At 48.2% G+C, this 24882-nt stretch overlaps 1 protein-coding gene across 5 annotated transcripts; it reads right to left on the bottom strand.

Moving 5' to 3' along the window:
- Positions 1-237: 237 nt before the first annotated feature.
- Positions 238-23075, bottom strand: LOC138830135 (protrudin-like). Of its 5 annotated transcripts, none has more exons than XR_011372875.1 (14): positions 22856-23075; positions 21334-21534; positions 17221-17291; positions 15000-15186; positions 10729-10824; positions 9025-9137; positions 8254-8393; positions 7616-7687; positions 5723-5743; positions 5426-5570; positions 3073-3119; positions 2721-2774; positions 1842-2633; positions 238-1700 (listed from the first exon to the last, which is right to left on the bottom strand). XR_011372875.1 is itself a non-coding variant. In XM_070026550.1 (13 exons), exons 2-13 carry the CDS (start codon positions 21531-21533, stop codon positions 1636-1638), a joined length of 1239 nt encoding a protein of 412 aa, XP_069882651.1. In that variant the 5' UTR covers position 21534; positions 22856-23069; the 3' UTR covers positions 238-1635. The 5 variants fall into 5 exon arrangements, 2 of the variants coding, with proteins under 2 accessions (XP_069882651.1, XP_069882652.1); XR_011372877.1 differs by having other exon boundaries at positions 21498-21534; XR_011372876.1 differs by lacking the exon at positions 5723-5743 and having other exon boundaries at positions 22856-23074.
- Between the last annotated feature and the right edge of the window lie 1807 nt (positions 23076-24882).

Genomic DNA, 24882 nt, shown 5'->3' with positions numbered 1-24882 from the left:
TAGCCCAGGGTCCTCAATCTTATCCTAAGATGGAGAGCCCAAGTCACCACATCCAGACTGTGCTGTGCCTCTCCTGTGTTTGAGGCAGCAGTTCTCATACCCCAGCCACTCAGGGTTCGTAGAGCCCCACCCCCAGCAGGGGTGCAGGCCCAGCAAGGCCAGCAAGCTCAGGCAGTGCAGGGTGGTCTGATCCTCCAGGCCAGGGAGAACATGAGACAAGAACAGGACAAAGCAGAAGAAGCTTGAGGCCTTTTATTGACAATTCTCCACATACACAGATCCTTTCCACTGTTCTCCAATGTAAACAAGCACAGAGCACTTAACTCTCATCTCCCACCAGGACAAAGGGGATACTAAGCCTGCCTGGCTCCCCACAGAATGGCACCTGGTTGCCAGGCCCGCACTTCACCTCACGTGTGGCTTGGCAGGAAGCTGGACTGAGAGGGACCCTGTCTGCCAACCTTCCCTCCCTCTCCCTGCCACTGTGGATGCGGGCCCCAGGCAGCCCATGATGCACGAGAGAGTTCCAGGCAGGAGGAGCCCCTCTTCCTCCCCACCACACGCCTTGTGCTGCATGTTCCCAGGAACCATAAAATAAATAAATAAATACATTGAAAAGGCAGGGCAGCTGGGGGCAGGGGAGAGAGGGCAGAGCCAGCTAAAGGGCTTAGGCTGAGATAATGGACCCCACAGAACAACAGGAACAGAAAACTGGCCAAGAGGCCCTCTCCCATAACTGAGCCTGCCCTCCAGCAAATGGCCTAGGAATCTAAGGCCCAGCTCAGCAAGATCCCACACTTTCCAGGACCTCAAAAGTCAAGGGTTTCAGGACCTCCGCTCCGCTCACCAGGCCTCACATTCCATGGGACAAGGGCTGGGAAAGGGATATGTGGTGCTAGGCCAGGGAAGGGGTGCCCCAGCCTCAGGGCAAGAGGAACAGGAGTGATCCAAGTACCCTACAGCCACTCCAGCAGGGCTGAGGACATCTCAGCATTAAGTAAGCTGAGATTTATAAGCTAAGGTCTCTGCCTGATGGGGCTTTGTGATACTGTTCTCACCTTACACTGAAGGTCCGGACCAGCCCCCTGAACACTACTCCTCTGGGGAATCTGGAAACTTCAGCCCTGCTACTGGTCTTGTTAGGCCTGTCCACACTAATGGGAAACTAGTCAGATGCTGGTACCTGGAGGAAGAACATTCAAACCACAGAGCTGGGGTGTAGTGCTGCAAGCACTTGTACAGGCTCCCTGAGGTGGAGGGACCAGCCCAATACCCCCAGGAAAGAACTTTCCCCAATTTCAGGTCTCATGGAATCCCCAAGCCTGGTCAGACTAGCCCTGACCATAGAAGCCTAGCTGAGAGCAGTCCTAGCTCTCTGCTGCCCTCTAGTGGACACTCCCTGGCTGTCCCTGAACCCATGCGGCCCTGGACAGGGCAGGGCAAACAGCCAGGGCTCCCTGGGATTTGAGCACAGCATTGCTCCAGCAAAGCTGGAGACAGCAGGAGACAGACAGGGAATCCTACCTAGCACTCAGGCCACACTCGCCCAGCACACGCCACAGGGGCCAGGGGTGGAGAGAGTGGGGATCTACTGGGGCCCCAGGACTGCTGCCTCTTGGAGCCTGGCCTCTTGTGTCACTTGCTCAAGGTCTGGTTGCATGAGGCACACACAAACACAGTCTCTCTCTGGGCTTCAGGGGCTGGAAAGGAAGAAGAACTTGGTGAGACACTTCTTTGTCCCCTTTCAAGTACTAGAACCTCCCCCGCAGAGCCCCAGACGGACCACCCACCGCCCAGCCCAAACCCTCCCTGACCCAGCTTGCTGCTGGCCTCAGACACACCTCCTTCCTGGGGATCTGGGAACTCGGGTGATGCCAACACTAGGCGTCTCCAGGTGTTCTGAGCATTAAAAAATCTTTTGGCACCAACTAAACACGTAAAAATGTCTTCACAATACAATACCAGAGAAAATGTTCCTAAAACGTTTTAACAGAGGTTATCTCTGGGTGGTAAGATTACAGGATTATTTTTCCCTTCCTTCTTCAGTATACTTTCTAAATTTTGTAGTTAATGAATAAGGGGGGGGGGGAAAGTTAGTCTAACACTAACATACCACAAGGTAGTAAGCAAAACATCACATTTTTCAAGACTGTGTGTCAGAGGTGCTGGTAGCTCAGCACCTGTTATCCTAGCTATTTGGAGAACAAGATTAGGAGGATTGAGGTTACAGCTAGGGCAGAAAAGTCCATGAGATACTTGGGGCCATGATAGGTTATACAGATCCCTAGGCATTCACATACAGTGAGAAAAAAGGAGGATGTTTCATTTACAACACATTTGTACAGTTTTCATAAAAGAAAATGGTTTTTATTCAGTTAGAAATGTTACCATGGTGGCTGTCTCTGCCAAAGGTAGAGGGGAGCCTGAGAGGGGTGCTATTGTTATGTGTTGTTTCCTATGGAAGCTGTCACAGGTGTTCATTCTGCTACCTTGTGTCACAATTCCCAGGTTCATTATATCTACTCTTCGCATGAATCAAATGTTTCCAGGTTTTGATTAAGTAGGATGGACGAGATGTTCCCACAGATGTTGGAAAAGGATGTCTTCACTCCTTTCCGACAATGCGGCCTCCCCTTCAGGGGCAGAAAGCTGGTATCAGCTCCCTACCCTGACCCACCCCTGCACCACTCACCTGTGGCCCCCATGGAGGACTTGGGCACCTTGAAGGAGCAGCATCGAGAGCAAAAGCTGTTCCCGCAGTTACTGCAGCTCCGCTGCAGACAAGAACCAAAGTCAGTGCCAGATGGAGCTGCCATCCTCAGGCACCTGGAACTTCAAGCACTTCCCTTCACCAACCAATCCTCCCCAAGGAGACAGATTGGAGAAGTGTCCCAGTGAGGCACAAGGGAGACTGGACTGACTGAACACCCCTGACTGACTGAAGGCTGGTGAAAGCAAACTTCAGACACCAGGCCTCTGAGACCCAAGCAGTCAGACTTCTTCAATGATCCCCTCAACTCCCACAGAACCCATCACAAGCACACAGCTCCCAGAAAACCACCTGAAACTTACCCTCTTCTTCAACACTGAGAAGGTGGCAGAGCAGCCTGTACAGTTCCCTGAGAAACAGAGACAACAGCTCAGTTTTGACCCAGCCCCAAACACTCACCTCTCTGCTCTTTTTTTTTTTTTTTTTTGTCAGTCGTGGGGCTTGAACTCTGGGCCTGGGCGCTGTCCCTCAGCTCTTCAGCTCAAGGCGAGCGCTCTACCACTTGAGCTACAGCACCACTTCCAGTTTTCTGGTGGTTTATTGGAGATAGGAGTCTCACGGTCTCTCCTGCCCGGGCTGGCTTTGAACCGCGATCCTCAGATCTCAGCCTCCTGAGTAGCTAGGATTACAGGCGTGAGCCACCAGCGCCCGGCTACCTCTCTGCTCTTGATTCTCATAAATGGGCACTCAGGACACCAGCCCACACCAGCCCATTCCCTGGCTGGGAACATGGGAGCATGATGGCCCCTGCGAACCACTGTCTCTAGGCCAGTACAGCTCTGGTCTTTGCACCCTCCCAGAGGCAAGCAGCCCCACTCATAGGCACAAGAGAAATGAAAGAACATCTTGAGAATCTGCTCCAGGAATCCAGCCAAACTGGCAAGGATCTAACCTCCAAATTCCCGGTGAAGCCTGCCTGACATGACCCCTTTGAGTTCTCCTTACATACACTGCCTGTAGAGAGGGACAGAAATGCCTCCTGAAAATACACATACCTGCTCTCTGCCACTACAAGATTCAAAATGAGAAGCTTAGAACCGGGCACTTTCCAAAGAGGCAAAGAGAAGACTGCTCACACACTGTGAGTAGCACCATCAACGACAAGATGACAAAGCTTCGGGCAGTAGGCCATGGCAGCTTAGGAAATGGTTTAGGGAGGTGAGAGAGGTATAAGGAAGAGATGAAGGATGGGGAAGAAGGTTTCTGGGCCATGGGGTCCAAGACCTGCTATGATCTGCTCAGATCACAGGTTGGCCAGGAATAGAAACAGGCCTCTCTTTTTCACACAATGACCCCAATCTGTATTAACATCTCCATGCAGTGCCTTCGTCTGTCTGGAAGGAAGAAGGAATTGGAGCTCTTGCTAAAGGAGTTTTCCTGGGATCAAGGAAAGGAAGACTACCTAGAGCAAGAAGGTACTAGAGGTACTAGAGTATTGAGGCTAGGTACTAATAGTAAGAGTGCTTTTGATCAGCTTGTGGTTCAGGTAGAGGAAATAGAGAAGAGCTGAGCCCATGCATGCTTGGTGGTACAGGAAACTGTCTGCTCCACTGAGCATTGAGGAAGGCAGCCTATCTCTGCCTCCCAGAGCAAGAGGATAGGGCAACAGGTCAAGGAAAGAAGCAAGACTGATACTAGGGCTTACGTCCAAGAGTACCTCCAAACTGGATGGAAAGCCAGAACCAAGCACCCAACAGCAGCCAGTACCCACACACAGGCCTGGGCCCCAGGAGGGCTCTAGGGGCTGACACCAGTTCAGACAGGCAATTGGGGAGAGCAGCCCTGCTCCTAACTCCTACGTGCTCTTTCTGCCAGGCTTCTCAGCAAAGGCCTAGACTCTCCCATCCTGACTCCCATTGTGATGAGGCCACAAAGACAGCAAAAGAAGCTATGGCCCCCATGAGGCCTGCCTGGGCAACGATCATGTGGCCCCCAAGACAAAGTAGGGCCCTCCCCACTAGGAGTCTAGACAGAAGCTGTAGAATGCAATAGCCTTGTTATGGTTCCACCAAGGTTCATGTTTTAAAAATCTTAACCACAGCCAGATGCCAGTGGCTCACGTCTGTAATCCTAACTACTCAGGAGGCTGAGATGTGAGGATCACGGTTCAAAGCCAGCCCGGGCAGGAAAGTCTGTGAGACTCTTATCTCCAATTAACCACCAGAAAACCAGAAGTGGAGCTGTGGCTTAAAGTGATAGAGCACTAGCCTTGAGCAAAAGAGCTCAGGGACAGCTCTCAGGCTGTGAGTTCAAGCCCCACGACTGACCAAAAAAAAAAAAAAAATCCTAACCCCCAAATGATGGGGAGCTCACAGAGCCTGAGGACATTCAGCAGGGTGCAGGATGCAGGCAATCTAGAATGAAAAGGGAAGATGCAAGGACCAGAGCCACACATGGTCTGGACACAGTGGCTCCCAGAGGCCATCAGGCCAACTTCCTGAGAGCTAGTGTTCAAGAAGAGGAGAAGGACAAGAAACCCACACAAGCGTCTTCAGCAGTTCCACTGGACACATGCTAACATTCCAAGATCCCATGGACACTTGCTCTAGTCACAATTAGAATTCATAATTCCAACACTCTGACCCTGTGTATAGCCAACATCCCCTCCGCCCCCACCTCCACATTCCTTCCTAGACACCCTAACCTACTCCATACCGAAGTTGTTGGTAGGGTAACGCTTGCGGAGCCGCTCTGTGAGCCGGGACACCTTGCTGCGCAGTACCTCATTCTTACTCAGGAACCCATTGTCTTGCAGGGACAGCTCATCCTCTGCTGGGCAGGGGGCACCCTCATCATCCTCCTGTGGAAACAGCTCCTTCCAGTCAGTCCCTCCCACCTCTTGACAAGGCCCAGGAGCAGAGGCACCTGGACACAGCCAACCCCATCAGCATAGCCAGATCCGCCACCCTCCCCCAGCCCAGCCCAGCCCTACTTACCAGTGCTCCTACTTACCAGAACCACCAAGTGGGTCTCCTGCCTCCCAAGGTGCAGGGGAGAGGAGAGAAAACAGAGACAGAGATAGCAGGGCAAGGAGGACCAAAAGGGGGGCCTCCAAGCTACTCCTGAGTTCTGAGCACCTCCCACACACACAGCGAGGTTAACAGATGCCCTCCCCTGACTGAGTCAGCACTGAAGAAGCTTGAAATAAGCTGTGAACTACGCTTTTCACATGGGGCATTCTAACAGAAAGAACATAGCCTTAACAGTGTCTTCGGGACACTTGTCTAACTTATGTAATACCTATTTCACAAACATACATGTGAACTGCATCAAGATGCAAAAGGTATTCCTTACTGTGAGTCAAGAACAAAACTGCTTGAAAATCATGCTCTGTATCTCCATCCTCCCCAGGTCCATACTTCTAATCATTACCAAGACTTGGAGAAAATCTTACAGTAGTCAAAATTCAAATGTCAGCAGAGACTGGGCTGATTAAAGAGTGAACGATTGGTGAAAATTCCAGAGACCCCCACTGCTTAGATCTCAATGTCCAGTTTATAAAGAGACATAAAGATAGGGAAAAAACAGAGGAGGAAGAATAATGCTCGATAGGAAATGTACTCATTACCTTACTCATCTAACTGTAACCCCTCTCTACACTATTTCTAAATAAAAAGTATTTTTTTTAAAGTTGAAAAAATAAAAAAAAAAGAGAAACATAAAGAGAAATTATTTCCTACTCTAAGAAAAACAAGGAACAGGTGAAATGGCTCACATCTATAATCACAGATATTCAGAAAGTAGAGATCAAGAGGATCACAGTTTGAAGATAGCCTAGGCAAAAAAGTTAGCAAAAAGCCAGGCACCAGTGGCTCACGCCTATAATCTAGCTACTAAGGAGGCTGAGATCTGAGGATCACAGTTCAAAGCTAGCCCAGGCAGGAAAGTCCATGAAACTCTTATCTCCAATAAACCACAAGAAAACCGGAAGTGGCACTGTTTGCACAAGTGGTAGAGTGCTCACGTTGAGCTGAAGAGCTGAGGGACAGCGCCCAGGGCCAGTGTTCAAGCCCCACAACTAACAAAAAAAGAAGTTAGCAAAAAGGCAGGCAGAATGCCAGTTACAAGGGAGGCATAAGTAGGAAGATCATATGACAAAAAAGCGTAAGATCCTATCTGAAAAAGTAACAAAATCAAAAAGGGCTGGGGGCATGGCTCAAGCAGTAGGACACCTGCCAAGCAAGCCAAGTCCCTAAGTTCAAATGCCAGCACTGCCTCCCCTACAAAAAAGCAAAGATGACAATAAATAGCAATGGCCACTAACTGTAATACAGGATTTGTCTAAAGGAGACAGTGGCCTCAGGGCTACTCCTAGAGTTCTAAATAAAATCTCATCATTTTTAAACATCAGCTCAAAAAAACAATTTTAAAAGTTTTTAAGCCAAATAAGACACGCATGCAAAACACTAGTTCAAACCACTGTCCTAAAACCAAGACAACTGTTGAACTTCCCCTGACCTCAAACTTAACCATGCAATGCACTTTCTCCAACCTCTGAAAAGAACAGTGAGGAATTCCCTCTGCAGAACGCAGAGTAGCAGAGGCACAGTGAAGCCCTCCTTCAGCCTGCCCTCCAACCTGCCCTCCCGACACCTGCCACCAAAGAGAGAAATTACAAGCCCCCAGTGGAGTTTCTACAACACCTGAAAAGCCACCCCTGCCCTAGGAACCCAAAACAGATGACTAGATGGGCCACAGAGCAGGGATCGAGGGGTCAGTAGCCCCATTTCAACCTATAAGCTCTCGCTCATATAAGTTTTAGTTTCTCATGTGAATATTGAAAAATAAAACCCTCAGCTCCAGGAACACCCAGGTCATACAGCATGCTGGGGAAGGGCCACACACCTCTATTGCATCTTTGAACTCCTCATCTGGTTCAGCCTCCTCAGCCTCCTCCACACTGCCTGGTGTGAGGTCCTAGAAAGAGAGTCTCAGTCACATACAGGAAGGATGATGGCTGTCCAGTAGAGGGCCATCTTCCCTGAGCCAGCATTCAGGTTCCTACCCCAGAGGAAATGGCACCATTTCAAAAAGTAGTGAGTCATGGGAAAGAAAACAACCTCTAACCCTTCAGGGCAGGAAGATGGGCACAAGATCACAGCTGGTCCTCAGTGGCTGAGAGTATAGCTCTGAACCATAGGGCCTGGACTAAGACCCAGTGGCACCACTCACTAGCAATGATGCCTTAGGCAACCACTCTGTGGCTCAGCCTTTTCTTCTGCTACTCTCAGACACAACTTACCTTCCTTGCAGGAATCTCTATAAGGCACTTAGAACAGAATCTGACATAGTAGGTACTCAATAAAGTGCAGGGCAGTTATTTTTATTATGCTTATTATTAAGCACACCAGAGATCAGGCCCAGGAAGGAGCAGAAATCACATCAGAGGCCAGTCCTGGAACTATGTACTATATAAGCAAGCTGCTAGAAGGAGGACCCCCATCTGCTCTCAGCAGCTCTTGTGATGACCAAGGAGTACTCACCTCCGTGGGAGTGGGGGCAGGCGTGCTATCCAGAAGAGTACCTTTCTCCCCAACATCTGGCAGTAGTGGGCTCTCAAAGACTCGTTGTTGCTGCTTGGGGTTCATCCGCCGCCGCAGAGATGTCCTATACTCAGACACCACTACCCAGAGCAAGGAGAACAGGGTAGGAGGTAGATACAAGACAGAGTAAGTAGTACTCTGGGGGTGGCAACTTCCACCAAGTGCCCCACCCACTGCTACTGACAGAGCTGCCTTCCTAACTGGGCAAGTCACCCAACCTAAGCCTCATGAGCAACACAGGCATCACCACTTAACCCAGACCACTAAAGATTCAGTATGGTAGGTGTGCCCTAAGTTGCAGCTTCTGTGATTATTACCCCAGCAGAGGGTGGAAAACAAATGTAACAGTCATTCAAGTAACAAGACTGTCTCAGCACTTTAAAAGCCAGACAGCAGACTGTAATCACACAGAGATGTAGCAGCAACTCCAGGTGGCTGCTACCCAGGGGACAGGCAGAATTTTGGGAAAACACTGCTCCATCTCCCAGAAGCTACCAATCTCAGGAAGCAATGATTCATCTGCTTTAGAAAGAAAGAGGACTGCACATGGCAGCCTCCCTGGAGAGATGTCATCCTCAGGGATCTAGGGTCCTCCAGAGGACCCCAGTGTGGTGCTGCCCCCTTGTGGAAAGGATAGTAACAGGCAAAGAACTACAGAGAAACCGCTGCTGGCCAGTCTGTGCCCCAAATGTCAGGCTCTCTAGGGCTTACCTCGGAAGAACTCCACATTCCCCAGAAACAGTGTACTGTTTAAAAGGGCAAGGACCCAGCAGAGAGGCAGCAGATACAGCATACAAATTGTGCCCAGAAGAGCCCCATAGAACCTGGAAGATCAAAAGAAATTCACAAAATCAGAAGGAAACAGGTTTAGACTAAGCACACTCACATAGGGATATAGGTGAGAAACAGATTTCTTTTTTCTTTTTTTTTGGCTGTGGGGCTTGAACGCTGGGCTTGGGTGCTGAGTGACACTTCTGGATTTCTAGTGGTTAATCAGAGACTCATAGACTTTCATGCAGGGGCTGGCTTTGAACCATGATCCTCAGATCTCAGCCTCCTGAGTAGCTAGGATTACAAGCATGAACCACCAGCACCTGGATAAACTTTTTTTTTTTTGTCAGTCATGGGGCTTGAACTCTGGGCTTGGGCACTGTCCCGAGTGCCCTACTGCTTGAGCCACAGCACCATTTCTGGTTTTCTAGTGGTTTATTGGAGATAAGAGTCTCACAGAGTTTCCTGCCTGGGCTGGCTTTGAACTGTGATCCTCAGATCTCAGCCTCCTGAGTAGCCAGTATTATGGGTGTGAGCCACCAGCGCCCGGCTTTAAACTTTTTTTTTTATACTGCTTTTTTTTTTTTTTTTTTATTGTCAGCCGTGGGGCTTGAACTCTGGGCCTGGGCGCTGTCCCTCAGCTCTTCAGCTCAAGGCGAGCGCTCTACCACTTGAGCTACAGCGCCACTTCCGGTTTTCTGGTGGTTTATTGGAGATAGGAGTCTCACAGTCTCTCCTGCCCGGGCTGGCTTTGAACCGCGATCCTCAGATCTCAGCCTCCTGAGTAGCTAGGATTACAGGCGTGAGCCACCAGCGCCCGGCTTATACTGCTTTTTTATATGCAAACTTTTTTTTTTTTTACTACACATCAAACCAGTATAAAAATCATGATGAGAAAGGACTTTGAAGTATCAACAAGTCACTGGTTTCTAACAACTGACAACTAACTGGTGAGACTATGTTGGTGTCTGAGGCTAGGGCACATGAATGGATCAACTGTTATCACACTCAGGAACGAGACTCTGACGTCTACAGACAGCCTGGAATGCGATTCTAGCTCTGCTATTTCTCTTTGCACACGTCCTGCACTCTGAGTATTACTTAACTTCCTCCACCCATAAAAGGGGATTACAACAGCATCTACCTCATGGGATTACTATGAAGACTAAGATACAGTATCTGACACAAAGTGAGGACTGAATAAGTTAATTATAGTTATTATTCCTATGTAGAGCTTCAAACATATTCATTCCAGTGGAAGGGAGAAAATGAGGGAGGGAAGTCTCAAAACACTATGAAGCTATGCATCTATAAAGTATATACCTATGACCAACTATAGAAGAAGGCTGAACATGAGATGAACTGCTATATTCAAAGTGGTAGATTACATGGTGAGTGATTTGTCTATTATTAAAGTACTTTTGCTATACTTTTTTTAAAGCATCTAAACAATAGCAACAAATTAGAGCTCAACAGTACCCCTGCAGATCTATACACATAGCATAGGACGCTCTTCCCTCCGAGGTAGGAGGGGACCTACCTTTCAAGCCATTTCAAGATAGCTGCCATTGCTTGGCAGGGGAGGGCTTCAAGCTGCCAATTCCAACAGGGAAGTGGAGGTGGGGAAGGGGAGGGGCCACTCACCGAGAGGATACCACAGGGTTTTCCCAGTGCAGCACACGGTAGGCAGCTTCACAGGTGCAGCACAGGCGAGTCAAGAAGGCCTCCAGCTGGATCAAGCTGCAGACACAGGGGCTCCTATGAGTGGGCAGGCTTTGCCCCGCCCACTCACTGGGCAGGATGAAAGTCTGTGGAGGCAGAGCCTGGGACCACAGGCAGAAGTAGGTATTCCACCTCCTTGAATGCACTGCCTGAATCTCAAGAGTGGGGGGTAAGAGGGTCTTCCCAAGCTGGCCCAGGTATTGTTCCATCCCATTCTTGATCCCTTCCTATGGGGGAACCAGTTCAGAGCTTCTGTTCTTGCTAACTATGGATGTCAGCCAAGCTACCTAAGTGTCCCACTGCTGAAGTTCCCTCATATGTCAAGTGAGTAACCGAAGACCCACCCCACAGGTACACAGCACTGTGGGTACATGGCACCAGGAGGATAAATGGCAGATCAATGTCTGCTCACCTAAGATGTAAGGTCGACCACCTGGGGAGTTCTGTTAACAGAGATAAACCCCAGAAGCATGAGCACATCTGGCACCCAGATCCAGTCTATCTATCTATCCAGGCTCCTTGGAAAAATGTCTGCTTCAGAGCTGAAGCAGGGGAGGTAAAAGATGAACGCAAACATCCTGTTGTACCATAACAGAAGCACTGGGAAATGATGGAGACACAAAAAGCAACTCTAAAGTGGTCCCACTAGCCAAATCTAGAACAATTTGAGATGAAAACAAATGAAGGCAATAGATTACAACCCACAGAATCAAATAAAAATCTAAGAGCTCATACTGATAATATGAGCTCATACTAATATAGACAGAATGGTAATCAGAAAATCATCTCTCCAACCATCACAGTAATAAAGTGATTAAGGAAAGACCATGAGTGGTTTTAAAACAGTGGGTGTATGTTTGATGAGGCTCACAGTATCTCCCTTCAGATTACTAACAATGGAAGGAGAGGATGATGCACAGTGGGAAGCTGTACACAAACGGACACAGTTAACATTCCCTGACATTATGGGCTACCAACATGAACGTCCACATTCCTTGCCATGGTCCTGTCGAAGATGCATAATCTGAGTCTAACCAAGAGGAGCCAACTTATCCAAACTGAGGGGGCTCCTATAAAAGAAAAAGCTGGTCGTATTTAAGTACTCAAAATCAAGAGGCACAAAGACTGAGGCTCTAAGTTACAGGAGACAAGCAGAAAAGCGGAATGTGAGCTCTGTGCAGCTCCATAATAGAACATTTGCCCCACATGCAAAGCTTTGGATTTGATCCCCATCAGCACAAAAAAAAAAACTTCAATGTAAGCCTGGTGCTGGTGGCTTACACCTGTAATCCTAGCTACTCAGGAGACTGAGATCTGAGGATCGAGGTTCAAAGCCATCAGGGCAGGAAAGTCTGTGAGACTCTTACCTCCAATTAACCACCAAATAGGCAGGAGTGAAGCTGTGGTGGTTCAAGTGGTGGAGCTCCAGCCTTGAGTGAAAAAGCTCAGGGACAATGTCTAGGCCCTGAATTCAAGTCCCAGAACCAGCACCACAAAAACAAAAACACAAAAAAGAAAACCCTCAACATAATGTAATATATGATGGGTCACGGAAATTGGTAAGAAGATATTTACTAACGGAACTGGCAAATTATGTTTATAATCCATATAGTAGATGACTCATGCTAATGTTGTATTAAATTTCCTTTCTGGTTGGGCACCAGTGTAGCTCACGCCTATAATCCTAGCTACACAGGATGCTGAGATCTAAGGACTGAAGTTCAAAGCCAGCCAGGGCAGGAAAGTCTGTGAGACTCTCCAATTAACCACCAAATAGGCAGAAGTGAAGTTATGGTTCAAGTGGTAGAGCTCCAGCCTTGAGTGAAAAAGCTCAGGAACAATGTATAGGCCATGAATTTAGAGCTCCAGCCTTGAGTGAAAAAGCTTAGGAACAATGTATAGGCCATGAATTTAAGCCCCAGAACCAGTACATACATATAACACACACACACACACACACACACACACACACACACACACACACACACTCTCTCTCTCTCTCTCTCTCTCTCTCTCTCTCTCTCTCTCTCTCTCTCTCTCTCTCTCTCTCTCTCTCTCAATATAACGTATGATCTTAGATTGTATCCTGGATCAGGGGAAACTGATAGGAAGTTTACTAAAACAACTGGCAAATTATGGTTATGATTCATATAGTAGATGACTCATGGTAATGTTGTAGTATTGAATTTCCTTTCTAGTTACAGTGCTACAGATATGTAAGAGGAAGTCCTATTCTTACAAATACACGTTGAAATATTTGGGATAAACATACATGATATTTACAACTTTCTTTCTTTCTTTCCCCCCCCTCCAGTCATAGGGCCTAAACCCTGGGCCTGGGCACTGTCCCTCAGCTCTTCAGCTCAAGGCTAACACTCTACCACTTGAGCCACAGCGCCACTTCCAGCTTTTTCTGCTTCTGTGGTGCTAGGAATAGAACCCAAGCACTCTACCACTGAGCCACCTTCCCAGCCCCTATTTTTGCAACTTACTTTCAAACAGTTTGGGGGTAAGGGGGGGAAATGCAGTGAGATCTCAGGAACCATTACGGTAAAAGTTAACAATAGTCCCAGGACCTATGGGGCCTGTTTGTGTCATTTATGCACCTCTTCTCTAGGTTTAAAATTATTTCCAGTAAAAAAGAAACAAACACTGGAGCCAGTGGTGGTTCTATGACTGTAATCGTAGCTACTCAAGAGGCTAAGATCTGAAGATCATGGTTCAAAGCCAGCCCATGAGATTCTTATCTCAAATTAAATCACAAAAAAGGCCAGAGTGGCACTATGGCTCAAGTGGCAGAATGCTAGCCTTGAGCAAAAATTGCTTAGGGACAGTGCCAGGCAAGAAAGAAAGAAAGAAAGAAAGAAAGAAAGAAAGAAAGAAAGAAAGAAAGAAAGAAAGAAAGAAAGAAAGAAAGAAAGAAAGAAAGAAAGAAAGAAAGAAAGAAAGAAAGAAAGAAAGAAAGAAAGAAAGAAAGAAAGAGAAAGAGAAGAGAGAGAGAGAGAGAGAGAGAGAAAGAAAGAAAGAAAGAAAGAAAGAAAGAAAGAAAGAAAGAAAGAAAGAAAGAAAGAAAGAAAGAAAGAAAGCCAGGCCAGAAAGAAAGAAAGAAAGAAAGAAAGAAAGAAAGAAAGAAAGAAAGAAAGCCAGGCCAGAAAGAAAGAAAGAAAGAAAGAAAGAAAGAAAGAAAGAAAGAAAGAAAGAAAGAAAGAAAGAAAGAAAGAAAGAAAGAAAGAGGGCTGAGAAGGTGCCTCAGTGGTAGAGCGCTTGCCTTGCAATGCATGAGGCCCTGGGTTCAATTCCTCAGCACCACATAAGCAGGAAAAAAAAAAACCGGAAGTGGTGCTATGGCTCAAGTGGTAGCATGCTAGCCTTGAGCTGAAGAGCTGAGGGACAGCGCCCAGGCCCAGAGTTCAGGCTCCACAACCGGACCAAAGAAAGAAAGGGGGTGGGGGGGGGGAGGGAGGGAGGAAGGAAGGAAGGAAGGAAGGAAGGAAGGAAGGAAGGAAGGAAGGAAGGAAGGAAGGAAGGAAGGAAGGAAGAAGCAACAACAACAGATACCTGGCCCCATTGCTGGGCAGGCCCAGCTATACATTTATTTCTAACTTGTGCCACTCTTGTGGTATATCAAAATCCTACACAGAAAAGTCCAGCTGCCACCTAAGCTGAACAATTAATTTTGTTCAGCTTCCTTCAGCTGCTTCCTCAAAGTATCAGCTCTGTCATGTTTAGGAATTTCTCCATAGTACATCTAAACATAATACATACTAAACACATTCTGCAGACCCAGCACTGGAGTATTCTTCACCCTCTGAGTAAGCCCTATCATCCTAGTTGACAGACGTGGGACCTGAGTCACAGAGGAGCAAAGCAACTTACCCAATGTTACAAAATAAGTGGAAGAGCTGCGATTTGAACCCATGTAGTGACATGTGGAGGCACAGTGCTTAGTGAAGATGTTAGTGTTTCTAGGGGAAAGAGCAAGCTGTGAAGTTGGCTGAACCTGGAGGCTCCTCCAGCTCACTTGCCAGCTGTAAGTGGGGATGATAGCAACCACCACCCAGAACTGTTCAGAAGATTAAATGGAGTAGCATCTGTGGTTTACCCAATATGAAGTCTGGCACATGCAAATGCACTATGCAGCAGCTGCTGTCATTTCTAGTCTCCCCACCTCCCAGGCCTCTCTTTATACTCACAAGCTTTTCACCTCAGCCACGGCCTCAGGTCGAGAAAGACGAACTTTCTGCAGGTCCTCTTGTCTTACACTGTGATACTTCCTCCGCATCAGCTCAGATTCGGGCAGCTGTGCCTGGCAAACCTCCTGAAGGTAGCCCAGCAAGGCAGGCACAGAAATCAATAGGGCACCCACTGAGTACCAGGCACCTAAGAAATTAAGAACACTGCAAGTAATATAGTTTAGTAAGGCCCAGGAACTGCCCACCTACATGCTCACTCCCTCACCTCCACCAGGGCCCTCCCTAGGAGGTCTTTCCTGATCACCCTACAGGGAAGACAGAGTACTTCATCCACCCACCAGGCTCCTGAAGCCAGTTTTGTTTTTCCTCATAGATTTTTATCACCACACCATAGACTATGGATGTGTTCACTTTTGGCTAATGGAAGCTGTTAAGAGCTGGCACTTTGTCCATGTGATCACTGATGGGAGTTCCAGCTTCATCTCTAAAACATTAAAAAAAAATGCTGCCAGCATGTAGTAGGTGACTCCTGCCTGTACCCTGGCCATTAAGGCAGACTGGAAGCCTTTCCTTTGGCTCTTAGGTGCCTTCTGACACAGGCCTCAGAAATACTGAGGCTGAGATGAAATTCAAAAAGGGAATGTCTCCCGTATCACTTCGTATCCCAACAGGAAGCTAAGAGAGCAGCGGGCTACTAATAAATGTGTGTTAAATTTCTGTCACAAAAACTGACATACTTCAGAAATATATTCAAAGAAACCTATCATGCTGGCAAATTTTGATCAAAGGAGAGATTAAGAAAAAGATGAACCAGGCACCGGTGGCTCATGCCTGTAATCCTAGCTTCTCAGGAAGCTGAGATTTGAGGATCATGGTTTGAACCTAGCCCAGGCAGCAAAATCTATAAGACTCTTTTTTTTTTTTAATGGTTGTGGGCTTGAATTCTGGGCCTGGGCACAGTCCCAGAGCTATTCAGCTCAAGGCTAGCACTCTACCACTTGAACCACAGAGCCACTTCCAGTTTTCTGAGTGGTTTATTGGCGATCAGAGTCTCACACATTTTCCTGCCCCAGCTGGCTTTAAACCATGATCCTCAGATATCAGCCTCCAGAGTAGCTAGGATTATAGGCATGAACCTCCAACATCTAGCTCTATGAGACTCTTATCTCCAATTAATCAACAAAAAGCTGGAAGTGGAGCTTGTGGCTTAAGTGGTAGAGCAAAAGAAGCTAAGGGATAATGCCTAGGCCCCAAGTTCAAGCTTCAGGACCAGCACAAAAAAGAAAAAAAGATGAAATATTGCACAAACTGGGTTTATTTTTAACCAATTAAAACACTACCTCCACCAGAAACAAAGGAGTCACAAAAATAGAACACAAAGTAAGAAAAAACATAAAGACTAGCCCCTTAGAGCATCCTATCCCAGACCCTTCCCTCATTTCTCCTAGGGCTAATTCTATAACCAGCTGCGGTTCCAACCCAAGCAAGGGTTGAGTCACAGAAAATACTATCAGTAGATCCAGGAGATCACCATCCGGGGCCACTATATTTACCCACCTGTCCACACCTTCCTCTAGGCTTTGTGCCTCTCCTCACTGCTGGTGGCTGCCCAGCTGGCCCCCCTAGACTCACTTGCAGAACCAGAGAAAAGAATGCATATGGCAAGAAGTCCCTCCTCAGCCCAACTTCCTAGGACCCTTATCCCACGGGATGGCCCCAAGGACCCCCGAATCAGTTAGAAAAGCAAACAAAAATGTCATCAGTAATCAGCCATCAGTCAAGAAGGGGAGAACAGTAACTGTAACAGCCGCTATGAAGCTATGTAGTATGCATTCTCATTCCTCACAAATAAATACCCTGTGAGGAAAGCACTAGTGATATCCCCCTTAGACAAAAGGACACTTAGGTCTCAACAGTGGGTTAAGTAACTTGTCCAAGGTCAAACAACCTGGATCATCCCTCTGGAGCCTCTGTTCTGATGCCAAGCAGAGGGAAACTCACTCAGAGAAAGGTCCCCTCACACACTGCCACATTTCAGTGTTCCTCCACTTCATTCTCAAAAAAACACAAAACAGGAAGTGGCGCTGTAGCTCAAGTGGTAGAGGGTTCACTTTGAGCTGAAAAGCTGAGGGACAGCGCCCAGGCCCAGAGTTCAAGCCCCACAACCGACAAAAAATAAAACAAAAAACACAAAACACTGACCCCTTGGAAACCTTCTTACCTTCATTCAAAGTGAGGAACAAGATGTTGAGGCCCAGGCAGGTCAGCAAGGAGCACATAGGTGTCTGCCACCTGCAACACAGAGATCCGGATCACCAGCCACTCCTCCAGCTGGGAGGGGAGCCCAGGCAGCACAGATAGGAAAGCCATACTGGAGACAAGGAGGCCTGGGCACAGAGGACCAAGGGAAAATGAAAAGAGGGCCTGTCTCTCAGCTAGATGACTAGGAGAGGAGCCAACCGGTCACATTAGCCCTGGGGTGACAAAACTTTCTCCCAGAAGAATTTATAAAACACCTATTAAGAAACCCATTTAATACTGCTTCACGGGCTGGGAAGGTGGCTCAGTGGTAGAGCGCTTGCCTTGCATGCATGAGGCCCTGGGTTCGATTCCTCAGCACCACATAAGCAAAAAGAAAAAAAGCCGGAAGTAGTGCTGTGGCTCAAGTGGTAGAGCGCTAGCCTTGAGCTGAAGAGCTGAGGGACAGCGCCCAGGCCCAGAGTTCAGGCCTCACAACCAGACCCCCAAAAAAAAAAAAATACTGCTTCACTAGTGTCTTTGTAAGGGTCTCTTCTCTTTGACAGGGAAGGCTGACAGATACTTTTCTTCAATATTTTCCTTTATTCTTTTTACAATTCGGTAAGAATATATCAACACTGCCCAATAATTCATTTAACACAGAAACCAATAAAGAACAAATAATAGACCAGGCATACTGCTGGCAAGCAATGCAGAATATAAATGCATTTTCTTGTATTCTCACTGGAGAAATTCTTATTACTAAATGAGGTTAACTAGCTCATGTGAGGCTTTCAACCCAATAACCTCTCTTTATCTTTCTCCTGAAGTTCAACATACTCTACCAGTACCACTCTAACTGAGCCACAGAACACTTGGTGACTGCTACCAGAGTAAAAGCAAATTAAAATCTAGGTCTAAAGGCAGTCCTAGTTGAGAAAAAACTTCACACTACCTCTGAATATCGTTTCCTTCCAAGGCCCCTCCCCTCTACCTCATGTCTTCCTACAATTTGGTACTAGGAGACCCACAAAAAAATAAAGTAGGGCTGGGAATGTGGTAGAGTGCTTGCCTAGCATGCATGAAGCCCTGGGTTTGATTCCTCAGTATCACATACATAGAAAAAGCTGCAAGTGGCACTGTGGCTTAAGTGGTAGAGTGCTAGCCTTGAGCAAAAGCAGCTCTGAGACTGTACCCAAGCCCTGAGTTCACAAGCCCCAGGACAGGCAATAAATAAATAAATACAGTAGTTGATCATAGAAGAGAGTCTTAAATTTTTTTACTGCAGCTCCAGGCTTCAGATCTAATAGCCAAGGCACTAGCTAAGGTCCTTCTTCAAAGTCAAATCCTCTTTACTAAGAAAAGAACAATCAAAAGCACAAGCTAATCTGACAGCCACTTTCATGGACCAGTGCTCCTTCTGCCAGCATCCAAGAACACAGGCTAGAGGAAGGGGGCTTTGAAGAGCCCAGTTCTGACTCACTCCACCCATCTGATCTCTCAGTCCATGAAATAGAAATCTCTTGACTTGACTGAGGCTGCTGTCGGCACTACCAACCAGCAGAGGAAAAGAAGGTTATGATATATTTAACTTCTGTACTTTGCCTCAAAAGGACAAAGTATGTGTCAAAGAGCACAGCCCATCTCTCTGGAACCCTTCCCATCCCCTGAGGAAAATGAAAGTTTCTAAGCTAGCTGGTGCTGCTGGGATTATAAAATAAGACAAGAGTCCCTCCTCTTATCTACCCCTTACCCCAAAGGCAAGAGAAGAAACATGGCTCTAAACACTGACTACTTCATCTCTAGGGTTACTGTCATAAATTAAAGGACTAAAAGAAAAAAGTCAGGGTGTTGGTCAGTTAATAATAAATGGCCCAAAACTCAAAGGCAGTCCAGGCTTCATAACTCAACCCTGTCTCCAGAGGGGAGGAAAAAATAAAAAGGCCCAGTATTTGCAGTCTGAGGCAAGAACCCAAACTCAGTGGTACCCTCTGAGCTAACTAAATTCCAGTCACTCTGCCTACTAGTCTTCTCAAGCATTTTAGGGTTGGATCAATTAAAACTAAAAGCTTTTTCCTATAAATAAAATACGAATGAACACAAAGACTTACATGCAGTTTTGTGGAATTCATTGACCCCTAAAGCCCTCCTAAATAAGCTCAAAGTTTAGGTTGTCCTACTCTTTAGGACAATACTCTTTAATATTGTGTAACACAATATCAACCTTTGCCAATAATAATAATGATAATAGCCTTTAATTTTTCTTCTAGAGTTTGAACCGAGAGCTTGCTCATTCATTCACTCAAGTTGTTTGCTCAGAGCTAGTGCTTGAGCCATGACCCCAGCTAGTTAATTGGAGATCAAGTGACTAGGACTTTTCTGCTTGGGCTGGCTTGTTGAGCAACTAGATTACAAGGCCTGAGCCACCTCAGGCTAAAAATTTCATCTTAAACTTGTAGCCCAGCCTTTAAATCTAACTTCTTACTCAAATCTAAGTAAGAACTCTCAGTCTTCAGCCTGCCACTATCAAGAAACAAAACTAGGGCTGGGAAGGTGGCTCAGTGGTAGAGTGCTTGCCTTGCATGCATGAGGCCCTGGGTTCGATTCCTCAGCACCACATAAGCAAAAAGAAAAAAGCCAGAAGTGGTGCTGTGGCTCAAGTGGTAGAGCGCTAGCCTTGAGCTGAAGAGCTGAGGGACAGCGCCCAGGCCCAGAGTTCAGGCCCCAGGACCGGACACCCCCCCCCAAAAAAAAAAGAAACAAAACTAGTTTAGACGGGGCTGGGAAGGTGGCTCAGTGGTAGAGCCCTTGCTTTGCATGCATGAAGCCCTGGGTTCGATTCCTCAGCACCACATAAGCAAAAAGAAAAAAGCCAGAAGTGGTGCTGTGGCTCAAGTGGTAGCACTAGCCTTGAGCTGAAGAGCTGAGGGACAGCACCCAGGCCCAGAGTTCAGGCCCCACGACCGGACCCCCCCCAAAAAAAGAAACAAAACTAGTTTAGACTGAAATAGACTTAAAGGACATAACCAGGCTGCATGGCACTAAATTAGAACTTGATTTGATCAAAACAATTCATGATATCTTGAGAAAACTGAGCTAATCTGATTATGAACTGACTATACAGAAAGTAACTTTGATGATGAAAGAAAAGGTCATTCATTATTCAGAGGCACCAAATGATGTATTCAGAGAGTAGGATGCCATATATCTGTACTTTCAAAGGCTTTTAATTTTTTTTTAAGAAATAAAGCAGGCTGAATGAAAAGAAAAAATTATGGAGGATGAAAGCTACAGAAAAATAGAAAAAAAACTGAGATTCATAATCCCAAATGACTAATGAAAATAGTACCATCTCATTCATAATTTTTGTTGGTCATGGGGCTTGAACTCTGGGCCTGGATGCTGTGCTCAGCTCTCCAGCCCAAGGCTAGCGCTCTACCACTGGCCACCTTCCCAGCCCTCATAATTATTTTGCATTTGACTTTTGCTCAAAATTGTATTCTAACAGCCGGGCGCTGGTGGCTCACGCCTGTAATCCTCGCTACTCAGGAGGCTGAGATCTGAGGATCGAGGTTCAAAGCCAGCACGGGCAGGAGAGACCGTGAGACTCCTATCTCCAATAAACCACCAGAAAACCGGAAGTGGCGCTGTGGCTCAAGTGGTAGAGTGCTCGCCTTGAGCTGAAGAGCTGAGGGACAGCACCCAGGCCCAGAGTTCAAGCCCCACGACTGACAAAAAAAAAAAAATTGTATCTAACTTTAGTATTATATTAGTGTTGGAAAAGAAGGAGAAAAAATTAAGCCTGTTATGTGCTGTAGAAAACCAATGTTCAAGCCTAACAGTCCTGAGACAGGAAGTTATCTTGTCACAAAGAAGAATCTTGATCAAAGACCAGGCGGTGTCCAGTTCTTGCCTCTCCTGGATTAGGGCTGGGACACAGGGCAGACCTGGATAAATCTAGATGTCAAATAGACCCACCAGAACAGGCCATCGCTAGGGTGAGAACAGACTGCTCAACCACTGCTTAGATGACTAGCAACTATGGAGCAGGGAGCTAGATGGCCAGCAGACAAGGAGTACTCCAGAAAGACTGTACCTGAGCAAATATCGAACACCATCACCTGCATCCTTCAGAGGTTCCAAGTAGATCTCCAGCCTCTTGTATGACAAAACCAAGTTGAAAAGATCAAAGGCTGCTGCAGTCTTGGTAGGGGGAGGTGGAGATTCTGGGAGAGCCTCAGTCATCACGCTGGGACTCACCTCTGGCCCACTCCCCTCTCGCTCTGATGTCTGCATCCTGTAACCATAATAATTCCTGATATTTGTACTGTACTTCCAGTCCCCCACACATTCCCCCTTGAATTACTGCATGTGGCACTAACAGTGAGGTGGACAGGGTTCCTACATCTGGAAAATTCATTTCACAGGGTTCTGCTGCAGTTCAACAGGGTAAAGTGAATTATTCAAATACACACCTCTAATCCTAGTTATTCAGGAGGCTGAGATCGGAGGACTGCAGTTCAAAACTAGCTGGAGTAGGAAAGTTCCTGAAACTGTATCTCCAATTAACCACCCAAAAGCCAGAAGTGGAGCTGTGGTTCAAGTGGAAAAGCTAAGGGACAGCACCCAGGCTCTGAGTTCAAGTTCTAGTACACACCTACATGCGTGTGTGCACGTGTGCACACACCCACGCACACACACGCGCGCGCATGCACACACACACACACACAAATCCTGTTTTTCAGGCTCCCATCTAATCAATGCTTGTTTCCATCAAGACTTTAAAGTCATAATGTGCAGGCACATTTAGTTGCTGGAAGGAGGCAGCCAACAATCTCAAGGGAAATGAGGTCCTAGAATATTTCTCTCCAGATCTTTCATTCCCACTCCTCCTTCAGGTGTCACCTTAAACCTCACTCTCTTGCTCTGAGAAATCTCTGCCAACCTCCCCAGTCTGGACTGGGAGTTCCCAGTGCTTCAGAAGTTTTATGCACTCTTCCTAATGACCCTTATATCTCCAAAATACAACTCCTCGCTTTCTTCGGGTCTTTTAACTTTGGCGGGCTTCCATTCATTACTGTTATTGTACACCGTTTGTGCTTAGTAGTAACTGCTTGTTGAATAAGAAACTACATCTCTCCGGGACTACTACTGTCTCCTGCCCTGCTCAGCCTCTAACCCACTCCAGTTCCTTCAGCGCCCAGCAACTTCGTGGGCCCCTGAGGGCCACCACCACCTTCCTTCCGGAAGTCTCATTCCCACCTCCCTTAGAGCATCTTTATTACCGTAGTCCTGGGAACCTTTATTAAGTTCTTTCTTGACTTCAAAGTCCTTCTCTGAGCGCTAAGTGGCTTCTGAGGGGGAAGGGGAGGTGAACAAAACCTGAGCAAACGGCAACGTAAACCAGTCCTAGGCAAAGAACCTAAGGAGGGAGGTGATAAAGAGGGTCACCGGGCACCCCAAGCCCCAGGGGCCGACCCAGGGTGAAAGGACCCGGACATGCCAGAGCGGGAGGGTCGGGTCAGCACTGGCAAAGGCCTCTACGGCTAAGGAGGCCCAGAGAGGCTACCCCCAAGATCGGCCTCCACGGGGGCCGGGGGCGTGGCGGCCCCACCTACCTGGACACTGGCTTGGAAAGAGGAGGGGCAGGGACGGCCAGAGGGCACCGGAAGGACCCCTGCACCCCAGAGCGTCTCTCCGGGCCCGCCCCGCCCCGCCCCGACGCGGCGCCTCCTCCCAGGGCTAGCCGGAATCTGCAGGTCCCAGAGCCCCCTTCGCCTCCGCCTCCGCCGCTTCCGGGACGCCAGCCGTTCGGCGGCGACGTGCTCTGACGTCATCGCGTTCTCCTCGCCCCGCCTCCACTCCGGGTTAGTCTCCGCCCTCCCGCCCGCCCGGCCTAGGTGAGCGCTCTTGGTTGTCAGCGCGGTGCCCTGCGCCTTGCTGCCCTCACGGGCGGTGTTCGCTCGCTTCCGGCCGACAGCGCCTGCGCGGGCCCGAGACCCTGCGTCGCTCTGCCCCGCCGGACCCGGAGCCCGGCAGGGTGGCTCAGGGATGTGATTACCCCAGCATTTAGGGATTACAGCCTGAGGAAGGAAGGAAGGAAGGGAAGGAGGGAGGGAAAGGGAGGAAGGAAGGGAGGGAGGAAGGAAGGAAGGGAGGGAGAAAGGGAGGGAGGAAGGAAGGAAGGGAGGGAGGGAGGAAGGAAGGAAGGAAGGAAGGGAGGGAGAAAGGAGGGAGGGGAGGAAGGAAGGAAGGAAGGAAGGAAGGGGGGAGGGAGGGGAGGAAGGAAGGGGGGAGGGAGGGGAGGAGGAGGAAGGAAGAACGAGAAGAGGAGGAGGGAGGGGAGGAGGGAAGGACCAGAAGAAGAGCAGGAAGGAGAGGAGGGAGGGAGGGGGAGGGGAGGGATTAGGAAAGCGAGGGTAGGAAGAAAGGCAGAAGAGGAACCGCCGGGGAAGCGCGTCTCTGCGCCCCTCCCCGCTCACGCACGCACGCACACTGGCACGCACGCACACTTGGGCTCTTACCTGACTGTCGCCCCCAGGGGCTGAGAGCCCTGGAAGGGCGGGAACTGTGCCCTGTGTGCCAGGTACCTAGCAGAGAATGTCTTTCATTGTTTCCTGGGTAGCTACACGGTTCTGGATCAGCCCGTCTGCAGCTTAATCCTCTTCACTCCGGGTGACCGGGTTAATCTCCCTTAAAACACACATCAGGTGGCTTTTGCATTAGTGCTAGATAACACCTGTTTACTGAGCTCCCCAGCTGCCAGGCACCCGGCTGAGCTCGGTGACTAAGCTCTCGGTAGACATCATCTTATCCCGTCCACCTCCCACCCGTTTGCTTACTTAGTTATCATTTCACTGGTGAGGAACTGAGACATGGCAAGAAATACCTTTGATGGCACATCAAATAAGCCAGCCACTGGGAGCTGGGATTTAAACTTCGTGCATCATCTGACCTACCCAACCATACCCACCAGCGCCTCTAACCACTTTGGTCTGCTTGCACTGGTCTCATCAGCCCTCCTGTTCCCCCTCAGGTGCCTCAACCCTGGCCAGCCAAACCCCTTACCCTCCAAGGCCCTGGCCCTCCTGCCTCTGGCCATTGCTTGGAATGCTCTTCCCCCACCCTTGTTTAGGTCCAAATCCAATCCACTCTCCTCAGAGGGAATCAGATGTCTTCCAGACTTCGCTGCTTGAGGCAACTAGATATCATCCCTTCCCTCTCAACAGCCAGAGTTTTATCAACATCTCTTCCAGTTAGTACCTCCTTTCAGATAGACGGGCACCAGGGCTGGGAAGGTGGCTCAGTGGTAGAGTGCTTGCTTTGCATGCCTGAGGCCCTAGGTTCAATTCCTCAGCACCAAAAAGAAAAAAGCTGGAGGTGGCGCTGTGGCTCAAGTGGTAGAGTGCTACCCTTGAGCTGAAGAGCTGAGGGACAGCGCCCAGGCCCAGAGTTCAGGCCCCACGACCCGACCAAAAAAAGAAAGAAAGAAAGAAAGAAAGACCTGCACTAGCTCCTTCAGCCAGCACTGGGCTGAGCTGGAAATTCCAACTCTCCCCACTTCCTGCTCTGTCCAAGGGGCCCTGTAATCCTGGCCCTCACTGACCTTTTACCCCTGGTCCTAGAGACAAGATCCATTGAGGGG

The sequence above is a fragment of the Dipodomys merriami genome, unplaced genomic scaffold (genome assembly GCF_024711535.1).
Source record: "Dipodomys merriami isolate MVZ:Mamm:240054 unplaced genomic scaffold, mDipMer1.0.p SCAF_184, whole genome shotgun sequence".
Classification (NCBI taxonomy): Eukaryota; Metazoa; Chordata; class Mammalia; order Rodentia; family Heteromyidae; genus Dipodomys; species Dipodomys merriami.
The sequence above is the reverse complement of the archived record's forward strand: the minus strand, read 5'-3'. Positions and strand labels throughout refer to the sequence as shown.